The sequence below is a fragment of the Mustela putorius genome, unplaced genomic scaffold (genome assembly GCF_011764305.1).
Source record: "Mustela putorius furo isolate JIRA1106 unplaced genomic scaffold, ASM1176430v1.1 tig00003853_pilon_pilon_pilon, whole genome shotgun sequence".
NCBI lineage: Eukaryota > Metazoa > Chordata > Mammalia > Carnivora > Mustelidae > Mustela > Mustela putorius.
The window spans coordinates 22,912,652-22,936,246 of NW_025422005.1; the positions used below are offsets into that span (position 1 = coordinate 22,912,652).

General features: G+C 40.8%; 1 protein-coding gene and 1 non-coding gene across 21 annotated transcripts in view; both read right to left on the reverse strand.

Moving 5' to 3' along the window:
- The window catches only part of PUM1 (pumilio RNA binding family member 1), a 136,613-nt gene that overhangs the window by 32,171 nt on the left and 80,847 nt on the right, over positions 1–23,595 (reverse strand). For 11 of the 20 annotated variants that reach the window (XM_045064087.1, XM_045064081.1, XM_045064089.1 and 8 more), the window contains 6 exons: positions 14,067–14,160; positions 12,775–12,891; positions 7,555–7,706; positions 3,004–3,142; positions 1,354–1,497; positions 154–450 (listed from right to left, as the gene is read on the reverse strand). In XM_045064087.1, the coding sequence (XP_044920022.1) occupies positions 154–450; positions 1,354–1,497; positions 3,004–3,142; positions 7,555–7,706; positions 12,775–12,891; positions 14,067–14,160 (943 nt within the window). The remainder of the gene's footprint in view (positions 1–153; positions 451–1,353; positions 1,498–3,003; positions 3,143–7,554; positions 7,707–12,774; positions 12,892–14,066; positions 14,161–23,595) is intronic. The other 9 variants (XM_004740962.3, XM_045064090.1, XM_004740958.3 and 6 more) reach the window with 4 other exon arrangements.
- LOC123387439 lies at positions 2,806–2,883 on the reverse strand. The gene has a single exon (XR_006601891.1). It is a non-coding gene; the product is annotated as a small nucleolar RNA SNORD103/SNORD85 (small nucleolar RNA).

Genomic DNA, 23,595 nt, shown 5'->3' on the forward strand with positions numbered 1-23,595 from the left:
TCTCAAAGATATGTGGGATGGCCGGATTCCCACGGGGCTCGGTCCAGATCTGCCTGGGTTATCTGTCCAGGGTTCCATGCATCATCAGTGTTCCATAGAGATTGTAAAAACAACAAAAATTCAGTTTTAACAGCACTTAAGTTGGATGTCTACCTGCTGTTCCAAACCCTCCAAGGGCTGATCCCAGGGTGGCGCCGAGAGAACTGCTACTTCCGAATCCCAAGGATGTGTTGGCAGGCTGGGCAGAGCCCTGGGAGAAGAGGGAGCTGCTCTGTGAATTGCTGTTCAGAGAGTTGTTGCCATAGAAAGAGCTGGATGCCAGGCTGTTACTGGGCTGCTGCTGGGGCTGGGGCTGGGGCTGCTGAGTTCCTAAAGGGCGAAATGGTCCATTTGTTGTTCCAGCAAGACCACCAGCTGCTCCATTTGCTGAAGCTGCGGCCGCCGCAACAGCTACGAAGAAGAAAGCAAAGCATTGGGCTGGGAAAGGCGCTGGCCACATTCCCCAGCCTTGGAGCTAGCCTTCCAGAAACACTGTCACATGCTCCTAGCTTCGCAAAGCAGACACGAATCTGCCTTTGAGCCTTCCATCTGAGACTTCTATTTTCTACTTATGCTTCCAATTTGAAGTCAAAATACCATGGAAGCCAAATTCACTACAGTGGTAGCTTTAAAGAGTCTGCAGTTTAAAATAGGTACAGATGTCAAATGTAGCCATTTTAAATACGACTACTTCCTAAATTCTCAAGTTCCACAAATATCAATGTTGAGGACTTTTCCAGAACCCGTCAGCAATATATACAATCCCCTCGAATTCCTGAACACGTTGCTCTCTTCTGGATGTTCCTGCTATTGTTCCTAATTTATATTCCTAATATATATACACATACATAAAGCCTAAAATAAAAACCCATTCTGGCCCACCCCTATTAAAATGTATTGCTCTGCCATTCCTCACTATTCCCCTCCATCCCACCGCCCTCCGAAAAAAAAGAAAAGCAAACACCAACATCGAAAAAACAAAAAACTACAACAACAAAATATTATCTTAAAATAATGTCATGGATTTCTGTGAAATTAGCCTTGGACTTCTGCCAACGGTGCCATTTTGTGTGAGTAATCCAACTTCCTACGTTCATGGAGGAGCAGGTCCTTGCTGCTAACCAGCTGATATGTGGCTGTCAACAGAATCTATCGAGGTCACTTGCTGCTTCTCATTTTCTCTTTGAAACATTACAGGGCAGAACTGCTATACTGAGAACTGCCAAATAAAGTACATTTCAGCACATCGTTTCAGAACATCATCCACCACCTCTTCTGGGCCACTGACAGGAGTTCACAAAGACGGAAGCTCACCTGCTTGCGCAGCCGAGGAACTGATGATGACTGGGGCGGGAGCTACAAGCCGAACAGGAGCTCCAAGACCATTTCTCGCTCCAGCATTCACCACAAGGGCACCGGTTTGGTCATAGTAAGCAGCAGGAGCCAAGACGGGGTAACCTGGAAATATTAAGCCACATACAAGTATATATGAAACTAACAGTGCCTCCTGGGTAGTTGCATACTGTCAACAGTCACAGACTCTCAGATGTGGAGACAGACAGACAGACATAGAATCTCTCTCCTGGCTTCACCACCTAAACAGCTGTATGACCCTTTATCTCTGAGCATCCATTTCTTCAATGCAGATAATAATACCTACTTCATAAAGCTTCTGTGACAAAGTATGAATGTGACAGATCTACCATGATATCTGGCACAATAAGGGGTTATATTATTTACCATCTACTAAGTGTTAGAAAAAGAACTCAGGGGACACCTGGGTGGCTGAGTCGGTTAAGCGTCCTGCCTTTGGCTCAGGTCATGATCCCAGAGTCTTGGAATCGAGTCCTGCATGGCGCTTCTTGTTCAACAGGGAGTCTGCTTCTCTCTCTCTGCCTCTGCCTGCTGCTCCCCCTGCTTGTGCTTTCTTCCCCCTCTCCCGACAAATAAATAAATAAAATCTTTATAATGAATAAATAAAAGGGAAATCAGTGGGATAGGGAACACCCACACTCTTCAGAGTATCAAGCCCAGAAATCATACACTGACAACTGTTTATGTTTTCTTGACTACAGAAGTAACAGAGGGTATAAATGATTACAACAATCATGGTACTTTCATACCTCTTAACAGTGTAAGCAGAAATATCCTGCAAATTAGCAGGTAAAACCTAGACACACATCAAATAATAGGATCTTTCACATCACCATATGAGATGGACTCTCCAAATTCTACTGAACAACAGGAGAAATAATAAGTGACTTCCCAATAAAACCTGAATGCTTAATAACTATATAACAAATGACATATGTTAAAGTTACTCAGTAGGAATCCATAAATAGATCAATTAATTGGGCTATACTCCACCATCTGTAAGAACCCATACATTTATGCCAAGGTCCTATAAGGACCTATTTCAAAGGAAGAAGCACAAATTACTTCCAATCCATGCAAAGAACAGGACCAGGTGACAGTGAGCCAAAAATAACACATATTCAAGATAAGTATCAATCACAGGCAGGCAGCTACAAAGCATCTCTGCTGTTGGCTTGGGAGAAATCCCAGGAGGGTTCGCCCATTAAGGAACACTTGGAACTTCCTAATAATACTGTTCAGAACATCAGCATGAAGGCTAAGGCCCTGGAGTGATGCTAAAGTAGCCTGGCCACTGCATCTATCATCCATAATCCTAAGGGAGAAAACAGATCATCACAAAGGAATACAGAATACTCCAAGCAGTGTGTGGGGAGATACATGTAAGACGAGACTGGCTCAGAACAATTAGGTGCTCTCATCAGCGAACTACAGTCTAAGTGAGGGCAAGTGTATGTCATCCTTGCCAGTCCCCCAGTAATGAAAAGCCAACACAAGCTTAAAGCACTGCCTTTTCCCTTCTCTTCTCGATCTCCCCCAACAAGCAGACTGTTTTTCCCTCCAGTATTAGAAACATCAATGCAGCCTCACCTGGCATGCCTGCAGCCAGTCCTTGTCCAAAAGCAAGGGCAGAATTCACTGCTGCAGCTGCCACTAGTGGATCTGTTTGCTGTCCCTGCTGGTTCTGATTTGGGGTCAAAGGACGCTGGCTGGCTCCTCCACGGAGAACCTGGGAGACAGAAATAAGTCAACTACTTTCTTCTCACTGAAAATACCTAAGACCCACCGTATGTTTAAGTTGGGCCAACTTTTAAAAACTGATAGTTGTAAACTGTTTCTCCTATAATGTCTTATATGGCATTGCTGTTAGGATAAAAATTCAATTAGCAACATCTCTTTTAGTAAAATCTCATTCTACCATTCTTAAACATTATTATACCTTTATAAGTAGCCAAAAGCATTAAAAAAAAAAGGTTCATTAATGAAATACATAACATCTATCCTCTGGCAGGTACTGGAGATAAAGCAATGAACAAGACAGAGCCCCTGCCCTCTTGAAGCTTTTATTCTAGTGAATGAGAGAGACAACAAATGGCAACTCTGTAAAATATCAGTGCTTGACAAAAAGTGGGTGGAGGAGTCTAGGAGCGTGGGGAGGGGAGTTTAGATAGGATGAACAGGGGTAATTTACCCACACAGTTCAATCAAAATATCTGTGTTTAAAGAGGGGAAAAGAAAAAACCCCACCAAACGTCTATATTTTCTTTATGGAGTATAAGGCACCTTCTCTACCCTATTAACACTATTCTCATTCAACAAGGCCCCCGTGGCCCCAAACGAGCTCATCAGATTTGACCTCGGAGTCTTCTGACCTGTTCCTATCTCTCCTCTCCTAAATTCCACAGACTGCCTAAATGGAGATGAGTGTCAAGAACACTGCCTTTCAGTACAGAATACCAGTTCTGTCACTGTGCTGAAGGATCTACTTCTCACAAATGAAACACAGGTATCAAAATTGTGGAGATCACTCTCACTCCGAATGCTCTGAAGAATCTACTGCACATGATCTATACACTCCAGCAAGTAAAAACGCAAAACCCACAGACCAAGCCTAAAATTATAAAATGTGTTTTACATGTTTTGAAAGGCAAAGAAAGTTCTTATCAGATCACTTTCACGATCACTCTGCTCTTTATAAAAGTTAGACATATGATCAGGAACTTGCGTACAGATTATCCTTGGTACCATTTGGCAAAAAATGTAAAAGAAAAATACCACTAACCATCAACTATTTATTAAATGAGTATAAGGGAAACACCACCACCCAAACTGGCAAAAAGTCATGTAGACATTTACTTGACTCCAAGTCTCTTATTTCCTTATCTGTACAAGTAGTGAGAGTACTGCTGATCTTGCAGATCTGTTGGGAGTATTAGAATTAATGTCTGCAAGGCACAATACTTGGTATCCAGGAGACAATCAATAACCAAGAGCTAATTACTATCAAAATATTTGTTTGTGACCTAAAGATTCTAACGGACTTTACAAGAGAAGAAGTGTTTCAATCCACATCGACAGAAGAGTCAAAGACGGCTGCCCAGATAAGTGTTTGCACTAAGACTTAGAAGATGCCTAACCAATGACCCAGAAGAGCTCTCTAGGAAAAGTGAACAGCATGTACAGAGATACGGCCAATACTAACAGTTCAAGAATGAATAAAACATCAATGAAAGCATCATTTCCATAAGGCACTGTGAACCAGGTTTATGTATGGTTAAGAGCTGTGTAAGGCTCGAGGGACAAGGTAAGGGACATGGTGCCTGAAGAAAGAGGTAATCCAGACTACTGGGCCCAGTTTTAATGAGAAGAGCAGGGTGTTTCCTTTTTGTCCACTGTCTTCTTAGAAATCTGTGTGGGACACGGATGATTAATCAAAGTTTTCAAGTCAGCTGCCAGTAATCATGTTATTTTTAATTTCATCAACAGCTATCAAGTCTGGATTTTGTGGAAACAAGTATGTAAAATTTTATAAGTAACAGTTTAACATCGAATAAAATCAACAAAAATGACTGAACATCTGCTTGCAAAACACTACTCTCAGAGTCTGCTTACTAGCTACCTTTTGGCTCAAAATCTGTTAAATTCCAATTTCTTTTCAAAGGTACTGATTTATATACAGCTTTTGAAATCTACCCTATACTTAATACACAAGTAGATGCTCATTGGGGATATCTTAATTAATAATCGTTCACCATGCTCAGCAGAATTATCATCTACACAGTCTCCCCCAATCTAGAAAGTTCAGAAGGCATTCTAAACACTTCCCTCTCAAAATGCCATACCTAGCACCAAATCACTACCAAGTATGACAACGTGTGCTTGACTTCAACCCAGCACCCACGGAGTTTTTCTTTAGGAAACATTTTGAAATAGAAAAGAACAAAATTTTTGTCAGAGGTCAAAGGAACCTGCATAAAAAGGATGAAAAGGAATCAGAAGCAAGATGTAGTGGCTGACTATGCTCCAAGTTCCAGTAGTTAGGTGTGGAACAGTTACCATGCCTAGAACATAACAAATGTTCTGTTTTCTGATAAAATCTCAAGACCAAAAGGTCAAAAGCAACTTTAAAAAGGGCCTCTCACTTTAGTGACTACAACAAAGGAGTTCACCAAGAACTTGATCATATTTTCCTAAAACAACCGAAACCAAAAACTGACAAAAACAGCAATGGAACTAAAATATGGCTGCTTATTAAAAAGGAGTGTCAGTAACCTTTTCTCAGTGGGGTCTGTAATAGTGGATGACAGAAAACCCTGATATGCAAATGATTACAATGCTCATTTTATAGCTAAGGATATAGCTTCTCTATATTCAGAACTTCCAATATTCTCCATATTCATGCAACCCACCCCTAGGTGCAAAACCAGTCAGTAGTAGAACAAAGACCAAATCTCTGGCTTTCTGTAACTCCAAACATCACAATATAGTCAGAAAATAGTACCAGCTGTGAAATTATAGATTTGTGTTCAAATCTTAACAACTTAATACCCATGTGACTCTGGGCACACAAATCCCATTTCCTCAATCTTATGAAGGAAGTCATAAAATCTATTTATCAGAATTAGAAAATATAAAAGAAATCATATGTAGCACTTAGCTTTAAACAAAAAGCTTTCAAGAAGTAGTATTTACTACTATTTTTCTTATGCACTCTAGCAGAACTAATTTTAAAAACATAGCAATTACTTCTGTCTACCAAATCCACAAGTATCTGGCAGCCGTTTAAACACAAAGATCATCACACAAGTAAATACTGACTATCCATAAAGAATAACTATTAAATATATCACAGGGATCACCCATTATGTCAACAAATATTCTGCTAAATTCCTTAATATACCTGGGACAAGAGTTGTATCTACTGCAAAGAAAATCGTGCATTAGCTTCCAGAAACTTATCATACTATAAAATTACTGACCCAGGATAAATTGGATAGAATTTCAAGACCTGTGTTTTTTCTATAATTTTGCAGAATCTGAAAAATTAAACAGTGGAACTGGTAAAAATCAAAGCATTCTTGTTTGCATTATGTCACATGTACACAGATGAGCATGGTGCTTTGCCTCAAAAGACAGCTTTAATTTGACAATGTGTATCAAAGCCTAAATGTTCATTTTATTTGCTCGAAAAAACTCCATTTCTAGGAATTTATTCCATGGAAATAATAATACATGTATGCCAAGCATATCAGTCTTAATTGTAACATCAAAATATTGCGAAGTATCAAAAAATAGTAAACCGGTAAAAATAAAGTATGGGATATTCTGACAGATTTAAAGGTAGCTAGTAAATATCTCTAAAAAGCACTAAGTTAAATGGAAAACTGGAAAACTGTAGAAACTCAAATCCACGTGGACAGCGTAAGCCCAATTTTAGCAGAAATTGAATAATAAACCTAGAATGACAAATACCACCTATTAATTTTGTTTTATCTTGACATGAGGATTTTTTTCCTTTGAGTTTTCCAATTCATCACAATTTTCAGCAATAAATCAGTGTTTTTCTAATAAGCAGGAGAAAAGGCTTATTCAAAATAAAATGGCATACTTAAGTTTTTATAGTTCATTATTCTTTCCCAACTCATTAAAGAGCTCTTATTATCTAAGTTAAAATGTACGTAATAGGTTTAAAGATCTATATCCAGTTCAGCTGATGTCCTCAATAAGCAGTCTGGAGCACGAGCCTCCCTGTGGCAAGCTGCCTATGGAGAGGCAGAGGTGATCTATGAACAGTGTCTGGAAGGCAGCAACGGCATCCGGTAGTTAAGGCGGAAAAGCAGCTCTTCCTATCAGTATGAGTACTCATTTGCCACTTGCTAACCATGTACCCTTAAGTGGATGCTCCTCTATGCACTTTTCTCCTACACAATCTCATGAATTTACCTAGGTAATGCAGACCAAGAACCTGAGCATAAAAAGCATTCGGTAAGTCTCATTAAGTCTCAGTCTGAATTCAGGTAACACACACTAGAGGGAACTCGCCAATCCACAGCATTTCTCTAACAGGAGCAGCATTACCCTTTAATGATACACCATTACTAAAATTCACACTTACAGGGGATAAGTTCTGTTTACATTTACCTGCTGCTGCCCTTGCTGAGCCTGTGGGGTAGTCTGCTGATTTGCAGAATTAGTTGCTGCTGCTGCAGCAGCTGCTTGCTGCTGAAAGAGACTGGCAGGGTAGACTCCCCAGGGAGTGACTCCGTAATACTGGTGAGGGACCACTGCCGGACCTAAAAATAGCAAGAGAAAGGTAAGGCAAGTTTAGACTAGTCGGAATCATCCCACGGTTTCGGAAGACTACATCAGACTCAGCAGATCCTACGGTAAAATAGTAAAGATACATAGATTCGTACTAGCTGATCGTTAATTCTGTTTGTGAAAATAGAACGTATTTTTTATTTTTGTAAAAGTCTTCTGAAGTCAGCAACTTACTACAGGCCTAGATGAAGAACCTAGTGAAGGAAAAAATATTAAAGATATTACAAAAGGGAGAATAACTGATCAAAGCTGGAAGGAACGGGTTTTAAGAACAGACAGAAGAATTGGCCTCGGTCAGGAAGACGGCCAAAGGCCTGTGCGTCTGCTGAGAAAGAACGGACATGGGACAGACAGAGACAGAGTTTGTTGTTTGAAGGGAAATAAATGACGCGTCTGTGTGCATCAAGTGAAGGGAAAAGATAAAGATTCAGCTGTGCCCTGCTCTCAATGGTAAGGATGGCACCTGAGATGACTGACAGGGACAGGGGCCATGGTGCTTCATTAACTCCTGAAGCAGGAAAACCCATCAGTCTTCGACGCCATAACCCAGACACTCCACTGAACCTCCGCTGTTCAATTTCCTTTTTTTTTTCCCAAGATTTTATTTATTCATTTGACAGAGATCACAAGTAGGCAGAGAGAGAGAGGAGGAAGCAGGCTCCCTGCTGAGCAGAGCGGCCGATGCGGAACTCAATCCCAGGACCCTGGGATCATGACCTGAGCTGAAGGCACAGGCTTTAACTCACTGAGCCACCCAGGCGCCCCAACATTCAGTTTCTAAGAGGCTTGGTTCTCAACAACAACAACAATTTAAAAAAAAAAAAAAAAAAAGGGCTTCGTTCTCCTGTTTCCTTTTTTTTTTTAAAAGATTTTATTTATCTATTTGCCAGACAGATCACAAGTAGGCAGAAAGGGAGAGAGGAGAAAGCAGGCCCCCTGCAGAGCAGAGAGCCCGAAGCAGGGCTCAATCCCAGGACCCTGGGATCATGACCTGAGTCGAAGGCAAAGGCTTTAACCCACTGAGCCACCGAGGCGCCCTTGGTTCTCCTATTTCTATGCTGGAAGTCATTCAACACAACTACATTCAGACACTGATACATGAAATTTTGAATTTAAGTCAACAGAAGCAAAACCTTTCAGACCTGCCAAGCATCCTAGATAAAACCAAGCCCTCTGCTTCAGTCTCAATGAGCTATTCCCCTCTGGCCACAAGCTCTCGCTACAGTCTGTGCCATACACAGTAGGCAGCACAGGTGATACAGCCCCATAGACAGCAGCCTGGGTGTGGCAGAAATCTATACCACAGAATTCTCTGAAGATGGCAGCAAGAAACACCAAGGCTTCATTTTGCCAACTAAGACAAGGGTTCAAAGCCAGCTCCTCGTAGCTGCTGAAATACATCCTCCAATGAGAAGCTTCTTAAAACAAAGTTTAAAATATCTGCAACTTGACTGAATAATAGCACTGCCTATAGATAAGAGTTCCAAAGAGCTACTTTGAATGTGTCTATTCTGACATGGCAGCTAATCCTGCAGAAACAGAGATTTCAGGGTGTCTGGGTGGCTCAGTCAGTTAAACGTCTGCCTTCGGAGGTCATGATCCCAAGGTCCTGAGATCAAGCCCTGCTTTGGGCTCCTTGATCAGCAGGGAACCTGCTTCTCCCTCTGCCTGCCGCTCCTCCCCTCGCTTGTGCTCTCTCTCTCCCCCTCCTTCAAATAAAAAAAGAGAAACAAATTTCATTAAGACAAAAATCCACTGGAATATGTATTTTGTTTGTTTGTTTTAAGCTTCTAAGATTCCAATAAGTCAAATTACATCACTGCCCGATACTGCTCTGACATTTCTGATTTGGTATTTTCTGCACCTGTGGGCCTATTAACCAAGATCAAGCAGCTCTGTTTATAAGGCTACCCACTGTGAAATACTACATCTGGGTGCAAAATAAACATGCTGCTTAGAGAACCTAGGTGACAGTAAGGGCTACTTTTTTATAGCAGGCAAAGGGTTTATAAAAAACTTTTAACTCCTCAGAATCTGAAGAGTCTAAAAACCTTACACCTCCAAATTAGAGAGTAGGGGAGTCCCCAAATCCACCTGAATAGTGTTTACAAAGTGGGGTGGTCTTGGGCATTTACAGAAGAGAATGGAAGAGAAAACACCACAATGGAGACGTTAACCTAGGCCCTAGTTTCCTCACCTGCAAATGGGTATGATAAGGGTAACGGTGTTGCCACATCCATGGGGAAAGACTGGATTGCAACCTGCAGCCACAGTCTCAAGGCTCTGACACACATCAACAACAAAACCTTCAACTGGGCACAGACTGCTGTTACCACCAACATTCATATAATCGTCTTCAATTTTCTCAACTAGCATTTCTACTACTCTCTGGGGTCACATGGCCTCTGACTGCGGTTAGGAAAATACCTCCCGGGGTGCATCGTCAATGGAACTTGGCTCATCAGGATGCCTGCTCTAATTCCCGTGTGATCAGCACCCCACAAGCATATGCAGTATCACAGTCTGGGTGGTTAGCATCTCTGGTTCTTCGTGAAAGCACTGAAGTCTTTCTCAATCTGGCTCAGCTGATGGGTAGGTACAAAGAGCAAGACTCTCATCTCCAAACCATGATTCCAGTGAGGACTAGAGTGTTGTCCCTAAGATAGCTCTTCGTTGTAAATAACATACACTAAGTCAGCAGAGAAAAGAAAGAGAAGAGATAATTCAACATTACACTACAGTGACGTGCATGCATGGACTCTGGGTTAGACCTGGTTCAAACCCGAACTCTGTAATATTTAAGTAGTGTGACCTCAAAAAAAAACAGCTTTTAGAGCCCCAAATTCTTAATCTGTAAAATCATCATCCAGAGCACTGGCTACCTCAGTCGGTTAAGCATCTGACTCTTGGTTTCAGCTCAAGCTGGGATCTCAGGGTCATGAGTTCAAGCACCACACTAGACTCCATGCTCAGCAGGAAGTCTGCTTGAGATTCCCGCCCCCCACTCCTACCCTTGCTCATGCAAGTGTACTCTTGCTCTCACTCTCTTTCTCTCTTTGAAATAAATAAATAAATAAATAAAATCAATCAATCTTGGGGGGGGGGGACCGTCGTCCAACAACTCATATGAAAGAAAAGCACCCAACACAATGCTTGGCCAATAGTTAGTAACAGCTGAATAAATACTAAAGATGGTTAGCAAAGATCATTCTGCTAGTAAGAGCTTTCTGTTTCCCTCAACGGCAAGGGAGACAGAGGAACTACACTATATACACTCCCATCAAAATGCATGCTATAATGTGAACTATGCTAAAGAAAATAGTAAGAAATGCTATACTGCATCTGAGTTAAAAGTGGCAAATCAGGGGCGCCTGGGTGGCTCAGTGGGTTAAGCCACTGCCTTTGGCTCAGGTTATGATCTCAGGGTCCTGGGATCGAGTCCTGCATTAGGCTCTCTGCTCAGCGGGGAGCCTGCTTCCCTCTCTCTCTCTCTCTCTCTGCCTGCCTCTCCGTCTACTGTGCTCTCAGAAAAAAAAAAAAAAAAGGTGGCAAATCACATGCTATATAATAGTAAATAAAATCTTATAACAGTAATATTTAATTATGATTTACATGACTTGGAGGGATTTGTTCCCACAGAATTTTTACTTTGGAAGACACTGACTTTGTCCCAATGTTGAATTCAATCTACCATACCTTTGTGAGCCCATTATGATGCCAGCAATGGTGCTCCAGAGTCAAGTAACAGAAAGGACTGCTTTCGAAAGAGTTCAGTCTCAAGGGGAAACAAACCACTCATGCATACATCCACAACAAATACAAAGTAAAAGTAAGTAACAGAGAAAGAACAGGGGAATCAGTAAAGGAAGGGTTTCTAGGTGGTGGCAGTGAGAGCTAAGGAGAGCACCAGGCAAAGAATGGGAAGCATTTACTACAGAAGACTAAGGAAACTACAGTGTCCTAAGACACAGAGACCTAAGCCAGTGTGGTGCCCACAGCAATCAAAATCACTTTAGCTCTGCTAGAATGTCTTGGGTGAGCCAGTGACAACTAATCTGGATGGGGAGAAAAGTGGTATACATGTGGGGACATCTACACACAAATCACAGCGAAATCAGAGTGGGTCCTAATCCTTGCTTATCCTCCGTTTGTCATGGTAGCTCCTTAAAAACAGTGTACCAAGGAATAGCGCACCACCACCCAATCAGGATGGAATAATCAGCCATGTCTGATAGCTGCGGTGGGCTATGTTTGTGTGGGTAACCAGAAATCGGTACAGGCTTCTTCTATGAGAAAACACTAAATGGCAGAGGACACTGGTGCTGTGCATTTATTAAAGATAATGCATCCTGAGGGGCCTCTGGGTGGCGCAGACACCCCTGAGTGTCTGCCTTTGGCTCATGTCACAATCTCGGGGTCCTGGGATCAAGCCTGGCATCAGGCTCCTTACTCAGTGGGGAGCCTGCTTTTCCCTCACCCTCTGCCTGCCACTTCCCCTGCTTGTGCTCTCTGTCAAATAAATAAATAAAATCTTAAAAAAAAAAAAAAAAGATAATACACTATGAAAAAAGAAAGAAAAGAAAAGAAATTGGTGATGGATTTAAGGAAGAAAGGTGAAAAGGTAAGATCTACGTCTAAAAACAGTTTTCGAGAACACTGGTGGGGAGGGGTAAGCAAATCAGGAACATGTAAGTGAGAACAGGTGCCAAAGCCTGCTAGATAGAGTATAAGGACCTGGCCTGTGGCAGACCACAGGCAGTAGGATGACTTAGGAAAGGGGATCATTTCCCAAACTATGTACGAGCAGTTTGGTGGTTCCATGGATCACAAACACCCATATAGGAGCAGCTCATGAATTTGCCTTTGGATGTGTTCAAGGTGAAGTTACAGCTAAGGAGAGCTATCGAGCTGGCAGGGAGAGGACACTGGAAACCAGGAGAAAAATCTCCACTTGGATTGGGGAACAGGGTCCAAAGAATGCCTGCCAGCCCCCACAACTTTAGCAGGGGATAAAGTCCCACATGCAGAAGAACACCTCACCTAGTGTTGCAGCTGCCGCCAGTCCAGCTGTGTAGGGGTCCGTCCCCGGGGGAGCAGCGCTGATGATGTATGGATTGGGGACAAAGGCAGCGGGCGCTAAACCTGCTGAAAACACACCTGTCAGTAAAAACACACCCAACTAGAACTGCAGCCCCACCAGATCCTACACAATTTAGCTACTCACTCCATACTTCAGGTGAAGAAAAAAGAAAAAAGACAAGACAGGATAAGTTGAAAGGAAAGAGGTCTTTTAAAAAGTTAAAATAATCCCTATACTAAAGATCAGAGTGACACTTATATATTGTTTTTTTGTCTTTTTTTTGTTGTTTTGTTTTTTGTTTTTTATCTTTGCTAACAATTTAATCTGTTAAGCAGTTTCAAATTCAGCACAATTTCTCAAGGACTATCAAAATTATGGCAGGCTAAAACAAAGCAATTTTAAAGACTCTGTAATGGGATGGGAGGAAGAATTTATCTCCACTTCAAACAATTTTCCTAACAGTTTTTCTCAAAGAAAATGTATAGGTATTTATGAAGACTAGCATCTTCAATTATAAATTAAACCAGATTAAGGCAAAAGCTGTTATGCCTAGCCTTAATACATTTAGGTTGGAAGCAAGTCTTTTCTTCCACAACATATCACAATCTGATTTGCGATCTCCTTCCTACTGAACGGTATCATTTTGACACATAAAAAAAAAAAAAATTCTACATCTGCTTGTTTATGTACACAGCCTTTTGTTTCAAAGAGACCTTTAAAAGCTCCGTGGGAGGTCTAGGCAGGAAGACAAGATATGTACACCAAACATTAACACGTGCTATAGGAGAAGGGCAAAGCTACTTTAAAAAACAGACATTAAATGAGAAAACTTTTTCAGATCTTCAATACATGTTGCTTGGAAAATGGATTTACTACCTGCTACTAAGCAAGATGGTAAGTTGATAAACTCACAGTTGAGGCAACTCTGACAAGAGCAAAACTATTCTTATGCCATCGCTTTCACCCAGTCTCGCCAAAAGAGTTGATGCTAGTCACTACTGTAGTTAGATACTTTAAATCCCAAAACAGCGGGAGCAGACCAATACCTGGACACTAAGAAATCTTAGAAGTCTAGAGGGTTGCCAAAAATAAAGAACTGCCAAAAGGTAGCGCAGAACAGGAGGAAGAGGCCATCTACTCTGAGATGATTAGAATCACTTTCCAGCAGTGGGTTTCGTGGCAGCTAGCAGCTTAAAGTGGTGGCCACGGTGTCACTGTGGGCCCGCCCCCTTGGGGACCACCGAGGACTTACCGATATGGGGCTGATGAGCCGCCGCCAGTGCATACTGCTGCTGCTGAGCTGCGGTCAACTGCTGGACGGCAAGCGCGTTGGGTCTTTGGAACAGCTGAAGGAAGAGAAAGACATGATGAGGTTAGAGAAACTATCTCATGAAATAATCTAGAAACCTCTCTGAATAGAAATTTCTATAAACCCTTGTTCAGGAATGACATTTTTAAATAAAAACGTTCTCCTGCTCTACTCCAGTCCCATTCTGATGGTATCATCAAACTTCATAGTAAGGTTTGCCCTCTCCTTCTCTATCTCCAGTGGGTGCACCCAGTTCCCGTGTGCTGTCTACTACCTCACAAGTTAGTCTGCTGTCCCCTGAACCACAAACAATCATACAAACGCCCAAACAGCTGTCAACAGGTCTGAGGGTCCTGCCTGATCCAAGGCACACTCAAAATTAAATCTACTGCAAAAATAACTTACACCCTATTGCACCTAGTCCTGTCACCTCTCTTCAGCTCTTTTAAGAACCCCACAAACACTTTGAATTAATCCTCACATTTTGGAAAGGAAAGCAAAAAAGTGTTCATTTCATCCTCTGGCTCTCTCTTCCCAGGGAAATGATATTGGATACCTTCCTCAACTAGTGGCTTATCACAATGAATAAATTAGATTGGGGGGAGGGTTAGCAAGCCTAGTGGTAGGTATTACAGAGGGCACGTATTGCATGGAGCACTGGGTGTGGTGCATAAACAATAAATCCTGGAACACTGAATAAAATAAATTAGACAGCTGCCAACTTTTGGGAGCCCTCCAGTTTTCTAAAATACCTATTCTTTATGTGTAGGAAATCAAACAACAGAAATACAGCTGCTCCTAAAAAAACCTGGGTTATGAGCACAGACTTAGCACACTTCTTAGTTCACAGGAACAGGAAAGGAATGCAAAAGCCCTGACACTAAGAATATGTCAAAATTCTTTTTTACTACAAGGTTAATCATTCACTCATTCATCCTACAAATAATATGAAACCAATAATACCCATGCAAGGACTATGCAAAGGACTAAGGATGCAACACTGCCTAAGATGGTGACACGTTAGCCTGAAGTGCTGGTGCAAAAAAAGGGGGGGGTTATCAATTGCCTTGACATGTCACCTTCCAGACAGTCATACTGAAAATGTCCTCATTCACTAAGCTCACTGAAGGCACCTCCCTAGGAAGGATCATCAACCTCCCTACCTGCTCTTTCTACAGTTTTTGGTAGGTGAGCCGACATCACTGGAGGACATACAGCAGACACCATGGATCTTAAATAACAGATTTCCTCATGAAGAGACCTGACTGTTGTAGACATTAAGAGATAATGTCATCCCACCAACTCAGCTTAATTATAATCAGAGCTTGACATATAATGTTATCTTCAGCAGTGGAGAGACATTATTATGAGTAGGGAAATTTTTAAAGAAACAACAAAAGGTGAATATTTCGAACATACTAATGTCACCTGTTACCTCTCTTTGTAAATATTCTTCTTTCTAAATACCAGCGTATAATTAGCCTTTGTCTTTATAGTATTTAAGGAAATAAAAAGTAACCATGTATAGATTTCAAAAATACTTTTTGAGTTTTATTTTCAAAGGTTAAAGAAACAAGAAACTTCATTATGATGCCGGTAAAAAGACATATACTCCTTTAGGGGCAATGATGAAATATCAAGTCTTCAAAAGCAATACTGGGATTTATAGACCAGCCTATCAAAACAACTGTTCACTCCAGGAAGGGAGCCAATCAGGACTACTGGGTAACTATGATCTTGTGATTTTTCCAAGTTGTTTTTCATTTGTCTGTCTTGCCTAAAGAACAGTGTTCCACAGTATTCCTACCAACAGGAAACAGCTCACCCAAGACGGGCAGCCAGGAGGGAGAAAACATTACAGTAAAATAGTGGAAAGTTGTTTCTAAGCTTTTTCCAATGCTATAAAAATACCTCATAGTTTCACTAGATATGTACTGTATCTTCACTGGGTCTCTGGAATTTTCCTAGCCTCAAGCCTTTTTGAAATATTTAACATATCAGACATGGCTCATTCTAGCCTCTTCCCTCTATACTTCTTTGCCCTGCTGCAAACAATTCATTCAACATTTTTTGAGAACTTATTAGTGAGGTGCTATGATATGGAGCCAGAGAAATAAAGACTGTGTTGAGAACAGAACTTCTGAAGTGATCTCATTAACCAAAAACAGTACTCACTGCTATGCCATATGAATTACCCCCACTTCACAGGTTTTTAACATGGCATAGAACCCCTTAACTGTATGTGTACCACATATATCCAGTCGGTGTAAATACCAACCATTCTGCACAACCTTGGTCTGTGAGTCTCCGCGCCACTTCACTGTACTTTGAGAAGTAAAAATTACTACTTTGAACTAAAAACATACAGGTCCTACAAGAACTCCCACATATTCTGTGTTTGAGAGTTGATTGATATCGCAGTGATTATGGTGAATAGAGAAGGAATTGTTTTCTTGAATGCATTCTGCAGTAAACAATTAACAAAAGTAAATTATCATCTACAGCAAGCAGATTTGATTATAGCATAGATTACAGCAATTCTGGCACATTCTCTTTATGTAAATGGTCCAATATTAACTGGAAATACAGGGTATTCAAAACAAAATTGGGTAATTGGCAAGTAATGGATTCCAAAGGATCCTGAAAAACTCATACAAATGCCATCTGCTGGGCAAAGCACTGAGCTCTGTTAACATTTTCGTCATTTTCAGAAAGCAAGCCAATGGTAACTGAGAAACACAATACTGTGAGATTTGGAGAGCACGCTTGTTTTAAAGGTGGTAATAATGGCAAATGTGCCACTACTGATTACAATATACTTGGATTGAATTCTTAAATTGTTCAAGACAGTGAATGCAAGGGAAAATGCATCAACTACTTCAAGCTCATCAAGGTTCCTAGTAAGAAACACTGAAGGCATAATCTGGGAACTACACAAGCAAACTGATTTGACTCCCTTCTCTGTCACTACATGACTTTTCAAAAGATAGCCTGCAAGGTTTTTATTCCAGAAAGGGGCAGTCAGAAACACCCACTATAGTGCTAAGTGATAAAAGACAGCTACCACTGTTGTTATATTGTTATCAATAATGTGTTGGCATGAAAACAGTCGCTCAGTTTTCAGAATATGTAGTAATACCTAAATATGGAGCTGATGTGTGTGAAAGACTGTCTCCCCACTCCCCCACCAAAATAAAATGTCCTGCCAGCCGTGGCTTCTGACCCATTTAATGCTATATACACAGTGGACAGAGGATAAGAGCATAGACTCTGGGGTCAGAAAGCCTGGAGTCATATCTTAGCTCCAATGCAGACTTCATGACACAGGGCAAAGATAATCTCTCTGTGACTCATTGAAAGACATGTCTAACATGCAAGGTAGCTGGAAGTATCAAAATTAACACACATAAAATTAACAGGTAAAACACAAGCTAGGAACTGTCCTTTATGTGTGTCCTTTCTAATGAATAGGGGGAGTACCCCTATACAGACATGGCCCTTCTGTGAGACACCTCTTACAGTTCCTTCCCCAACAGGGCAGCTCAGGATGAAGAAAGGAGAGGGCAAAACTCCTTGGAGTGAATGTTAATTTAAAAAAATCCCAGGGGCGCCTGGGTGGTTCAGTGGGTTAAAACCTCTGCCTTTGGCTCAGATCATCATTACCCCAGGGTCCTGGGAATGAGTCCTGCACCAGGCTCTCTGCTCAGCAGGGAGCCTGCTTCCCCCTATCTCTCTCTGCCTGCCTCTCTGCCTACTTGTAATTGAGCTCTCTGTCAAATAAATAAATAAAATCTTTTAAAAAATAAAAAATAAAAAAATCCCAATGAGGGATGCCTGGGTGGTTCAGCCAGTTAAGTGGTTGTCGTCGGCTCGGGTCATGATCCCAGGGTCCTGGGATGAGTCCCACATCGGGCTCCTTGCTCAGCGGGGAGCCTGCTTCTCCCTCTCCCTCTGCCCCTGCTCATGTGGTGCACTCTCACTCATGCTCTCTCTCCCTGTCAAATAAATAAAATCTTTAAAAAAAAAAAAACAAAAAACCCCAATGAGTTCATGAGCATGAACTGCTGTCAACAGGTCACAAAGATAAAAAGGAATGAAGAAAACCCTCTTTTGTTTTGCTGTGGAAGAATATGCTTTACCATATACTCCATGTAGAGAAAACCACAAATGCAACTGAATTTGTAGGTGAGACAGCCCCATGTATCAAAAGGCTTTGTTTTTCTAGTACTAGGTCCAAAGGACAGAGCCCAGAGCTAGACACCAGAACACAGATGTTCCCACAGCTTATAGTATATGACCTTCAGTAACTCTCCAAGCTTCATGAGGTCTTAAGTTTCTTATCTGTAAACGTTTAGTAGCCCTATCCCATGGGGATATTATAAGGGTTCACGGGGAAAAGATCTTCGAAACACTCAAAGTATTATTACATCAATGGTGGGACTATAATCTTTTAAGAAAAAAAGTTTATCATGATAGCCAGTCTTTAGTACATGAAATATGTGAAAGTCTGCTACTGTCTGAAGCTTCCAGATCAAAGCCCATTTTCGACCAGGTTATTTGAACAACTACAAGGATCAACAATGATTTATGGATGAACAGGTACATATGAATCATGCTGATGATACTGTCAAAAAGAAAACTTCCTTACATTTCCTTAGCAGATGGAACATCTGCTATTTTGATTCCAAAATAATCTCTTAACATGTGAAGGGGAAAAATAAACATGTCCTTCTACTAAGTAAATAAGTATCTTTTGAGGAAAATCAGAAAATTCCAGGGGCGTCTGGGTGGCTCAGTGGGTTAAAGCCTCTGCCTTCGGCTCAGGTCATGATCCCAGGGTCCTGGGATCAAGCCCCGCATCGGGCTCTCTGCTCAGCAGGGAACCTGCTTCCTCCTCTCTCTCTCTCTCTCTCTCTCCCCCTGCCTGCCTCTCTGCCTACTTGTGATCTCTGTCTGTCAAATAAATAAATAAAAATCTTAAAAAAAAAAAAAAAAGGAAAGAAGAAAAAAGAAAAGAAAATTCCAACAAAGTCCAAGAGCAATAAAGGTAAGCTTCAACTGACCCAAACCTCTAGCTAAAGTCAATATTTTAACAGTGACTATACATGACACTGATAAAATAACCTTCCTCTCACTTGTCAATTGAAAGGAAAGCTGAGAATATTAAAGACCTATATTAAAACTACACAAACCTGGCTTCAGAATAATGACATCTAATCACTACCACACTTTTAAAACCACTGTGTGCCACTTCCTCTCCCATCTGCCTAGGGCTGTGAGGGAATGAATCTGTACTTCAATTATGATTTCCAGAGTATTGTTTCTTTGCTAAAATTCATGCTTAACAGGTGAGAGTTTTAGCACATCAGTATGCAATTTTGTACAACATGCTGCATTGGATTATTTTTAGATTAACTGAATTCTAAATAAAGAGTATCAACAATTAATCTTATTAATCTATAAGGATGTAATCCTGGCTTTGGTTTCTGCTACATATGACTGTAATATAATGAAATCTAGTAGTAACTTTATAAAATATATTTGGGCAAATATAAATAATTGTATGGTCTTCATTAAAACAAAGAAGATAGCTAGTGTACCATAACACAAAATGGTACAAACACATTATTATGAACTGTCATTGTTTATAATGCTCACTGTTCACTGTCCAGAATTAAGGAGAAGAAAATGAAGAGAAAGTGAGGGAAAGAGGGAGAATACTCCAGAAATACCAATGAACATTTCAAAATGTCCTAAACTAGGGGTACTTAAACCTCAAATCTTCATACTTAGGATAGGTAAAATTATCCTTATTTTCATGGAATTCAGCATGTCTTTCAATTATGACTGTAGGCAACAAAGCACATTAACATTAGCTATACACTTGTGACTTAATCACCAATAGGAGTCACATATGGGATGCATGGGTGGCTCAGCACATCAGTTGACTTGACTTTAACTCTTGACTTCAGTGCAGGTGGTAATCTCAGAATTGTGAGACCAGCCCTGCCTCTGGCAGGCCATGCTCTATACGGAGCCTGCTTAAGATTCTCTCTCTCCCTCCCCCTCTGCTCCTCCCAGCCCATCTCAAAAAAAAGAAAAAAAAAGTCACCATACATTTTTCATGATCCTTTACAACTATTAGACATCCCAAAGCCATATTTATCCTCATCATGATCACTAGGTATGCCCACTTCTGCTACACGCATTGTTTGACTAAGTAGATACATATTCAACTTATTAAATATTTCATAAATATTGTTAAATATTCTGTAATATTTCTATATAACTATTTCTTTTGTAAACCTACTTATACTAAATATATCATTCACACAATGCAGCCCACAGTTTTCCTCAAACTGCTAAGGGGTTCATGGCATAAAAAAAAGAATCCTTGCTTTAAATAAATCTTAAGTTTATGATAAACAGTGACTAGACAAGTAATTTAACTAGCCAAAGCCCAAAGTATCCCTAAGTACTACTAAGTTTGTAATGAACTACATGAAAATTACCTTTCCTGTATTTGCAGGCTGTTCTATATGTCAATAGAAGTTGATACTAACAGTTTTATGAAACCAAAACAAAATCCCTATTAAAAGGAAATAGGACACAAGAAAGAATTATTTTGTCAATGTCCAAACCAGATCCCATCATGAAATCACATATAAAGCTACCTCATTAACTATAGCAAGTGACTCAAAACTTTAAAAAAAAAAAAGCCAATACTAAAAAGCAGAAATGTGTAGAAAAACACGTACTACACTAGATCTGTGGTTCAATCCTCACAATCATTAATAATGTCTGGGACTTGGGCCTAGCTCTCAAGCCTCTGGGACCTGGACTCAATAGCCCAACGCACCAAGTTGCATTTCCCTTTAAGTGCGCCTTCTACTGCTGTCAACCTATGACCACACCATGCTCATTTCTATCTCCACAAGAGATACACTATGGAGTGTATATTTCTATACACTGCACCTGTCTTTCAAGAAAGGTCTATACAACCTTGGTCCCCATCGAGCACTCCCATGTTCTGGCAGCATTCCTGACCACCCAGTTTAGCCTTAGTTCCCCAAATGCCCCATACAGTTGCACTTAAGTCGGCCATACTAGGCGCACCAGCTCTGTTCACTACCAGCAGAACCAGATTCCTGGAAGGACACAATCATCAATAATTAACTGATTAATACGGGTAAGAATTGTCTACAGCTGCTACTGAACTAACAGCACAAAAAAACTAAACCATATTAATTAAGTCATTTCTCCTTAGAACTGTCTTGTCACTATCAGGCAGCATGGTAAAGTTGCTAAGACCCACAACCCCATCTGTGCAATCTCACAGGTCACTGTTTCCCAACCTCACCCCACCGCCTAGGATGACTACTACATTATCTAATGAACAGGCACCTGTTAAGTTCTCATAGTAACCCTTTAAGTTTTACTATTTCCTCTAGTGGAATTTTCACTCTTTTCCTTATATAAATAAGTCTCACAAGGCACAGCTCAAGATCTACCTCTTCCAAAAATCCTTCCTTCCCCAGAATAGAGTATGAGCTCCCTTGTCTAAGGTTCTAGGACCTAGGCAAGCCCTAAACTGGTCTTTGAGTACTTCCTTGCACTAGTTAAATGGCCAAATGAGTCACAATACCCAAACTGAGAGCTATGGATTGGGGGAAACCCATTTCACTCATGAAAGATATGCTCAGCTACAGGTGAGAACAAACAATGCAAACAAAGTTACAATCCACAGTCCACAAATCTGTGATCTCCCTGAAGTTACCAACAAAACTGGATTTCAAAAGAATTCCGTACTTTTTTTCATCAGATGGCAACAGAGGCTGTGACTCTAAAAAAGAGGTAATTTCCTGGATATTGTGCAGATCTAGTTACAAACATGAGAACAAACAAGCTTAGCGGGCTAGATCTAAAGGACTAACATAGTAGCATACAAGCTAGTGCCTCAAAGAGTGATCTCTAGATCTCTTAGAAGGCTAGTTCCAAATTTCAGTTTGGGTAAACCCCATTTAATCAAGGGGGTAATCTGAGATACTGTAATAGGAATATGTTAAAAATTTCCTGAAAACTTGGTCTGCTAAAGCAAAAGCAGAAGACACAGAAGAACAAGACCCAAAGAGTTTACCCTCAAGGGGCTTACAATCTAGCAAGGACTATTAAACAAGAAATTATAACACAAGGAAGAATATGGTGACTCCGGTTTCAAGGGAAGCACAAAGCACTACAGAGTTCAAAGGAGACAGACAAACTCATTGATACGGAGATCAAGAAAGCTAACAAGCACTGGATCTTCAAGAATGACAATCAATTAAAATAGTAAAAAGGGAAAGGGGAGTAAAACATAATGGAGAGCAAGAGAGTAAGGAGTACTGAAGGGATAAAATGTGAGATCAAACACCAAATTCCAGTAGAAAAAGGATCCTACCACCTTAACAGCTACTCCTGCCTCTATGCAGGAGAATGTTAAGGGTTAAGAGTCTTGAAAACACTGAGAAGTCTTGGCCCAACAGTTCCCAGGCATGCTATTAGGGAGCCCACTACACGACCATGTAAAACAATCTACTGAGAAAAGCAAGAATTATGGGCCCACGGAATAAAACAAAAATTATCACATTGCGTGTTGGTGGTCTACCTATGTAACAATGACCCTATGGTACTACAACCAAGGCATGAATGGGAAGCCAAAAACCAACAATATTTTAACTTCCAAAATCGTAACATTCAGCTTCAAAAATTACTGAAATGGGATACGTGGTGAAAGCATCCAGGCTTCGTAAATCTGAGTGGGTGTTATCTTTAATGTAATCATGTTAACTGCTTGTGAGTTTGTAAAAGGACGAATCTGTTCAAGTTCCTTTTTTTTTTTTTAAAGGTTTATTTATTTATCTGTCAGAGAGGGGAGAGAGAGAGCATGACCAGGAGGAGCAGCAGGCAGAGTGAGAAGCAGGTTCCCCACTGAGCAAGGAATCCGATGTGGGACTGGATCCCAGGACCCTGGGATCATGACCTAGGTCAAAGGCAGATGATTAAATGACTGAGCCACCCAGATGTCCCTGAAGTTCTAATAATTATCCAGTCTCCCAAAACACTGGTAAAATTAGTTTGAAATGAGAGGTCAATATATCAAAAGAGAATCTCAACTCTGATTATGAAGTAAAGAACAATTCAGTAAAAGAGCATCGGGTTTTTCCTTATAAGAGGTTAAAGACAAACACTTCTTCAACAATAAGCAAAGGGTTTGACTGGATTAGATGAGAAATGGAAAGCTAAGCACAAAAATAGCCAGAGTTCTAGAAGTTCAGACCACAAAAGACAAGGTAAAAGAAAGAATTAAGAATTCAGATAAAATTTCTTGATATAACCAGGCTAAAGAGTCCTGATTGGGAGTAGCCTACACTCAAGGAGCCTGGGTGGTTCAGTCAGTTGAGCATCTGACTCTTTATCTCAGCTCAGGTCTTGG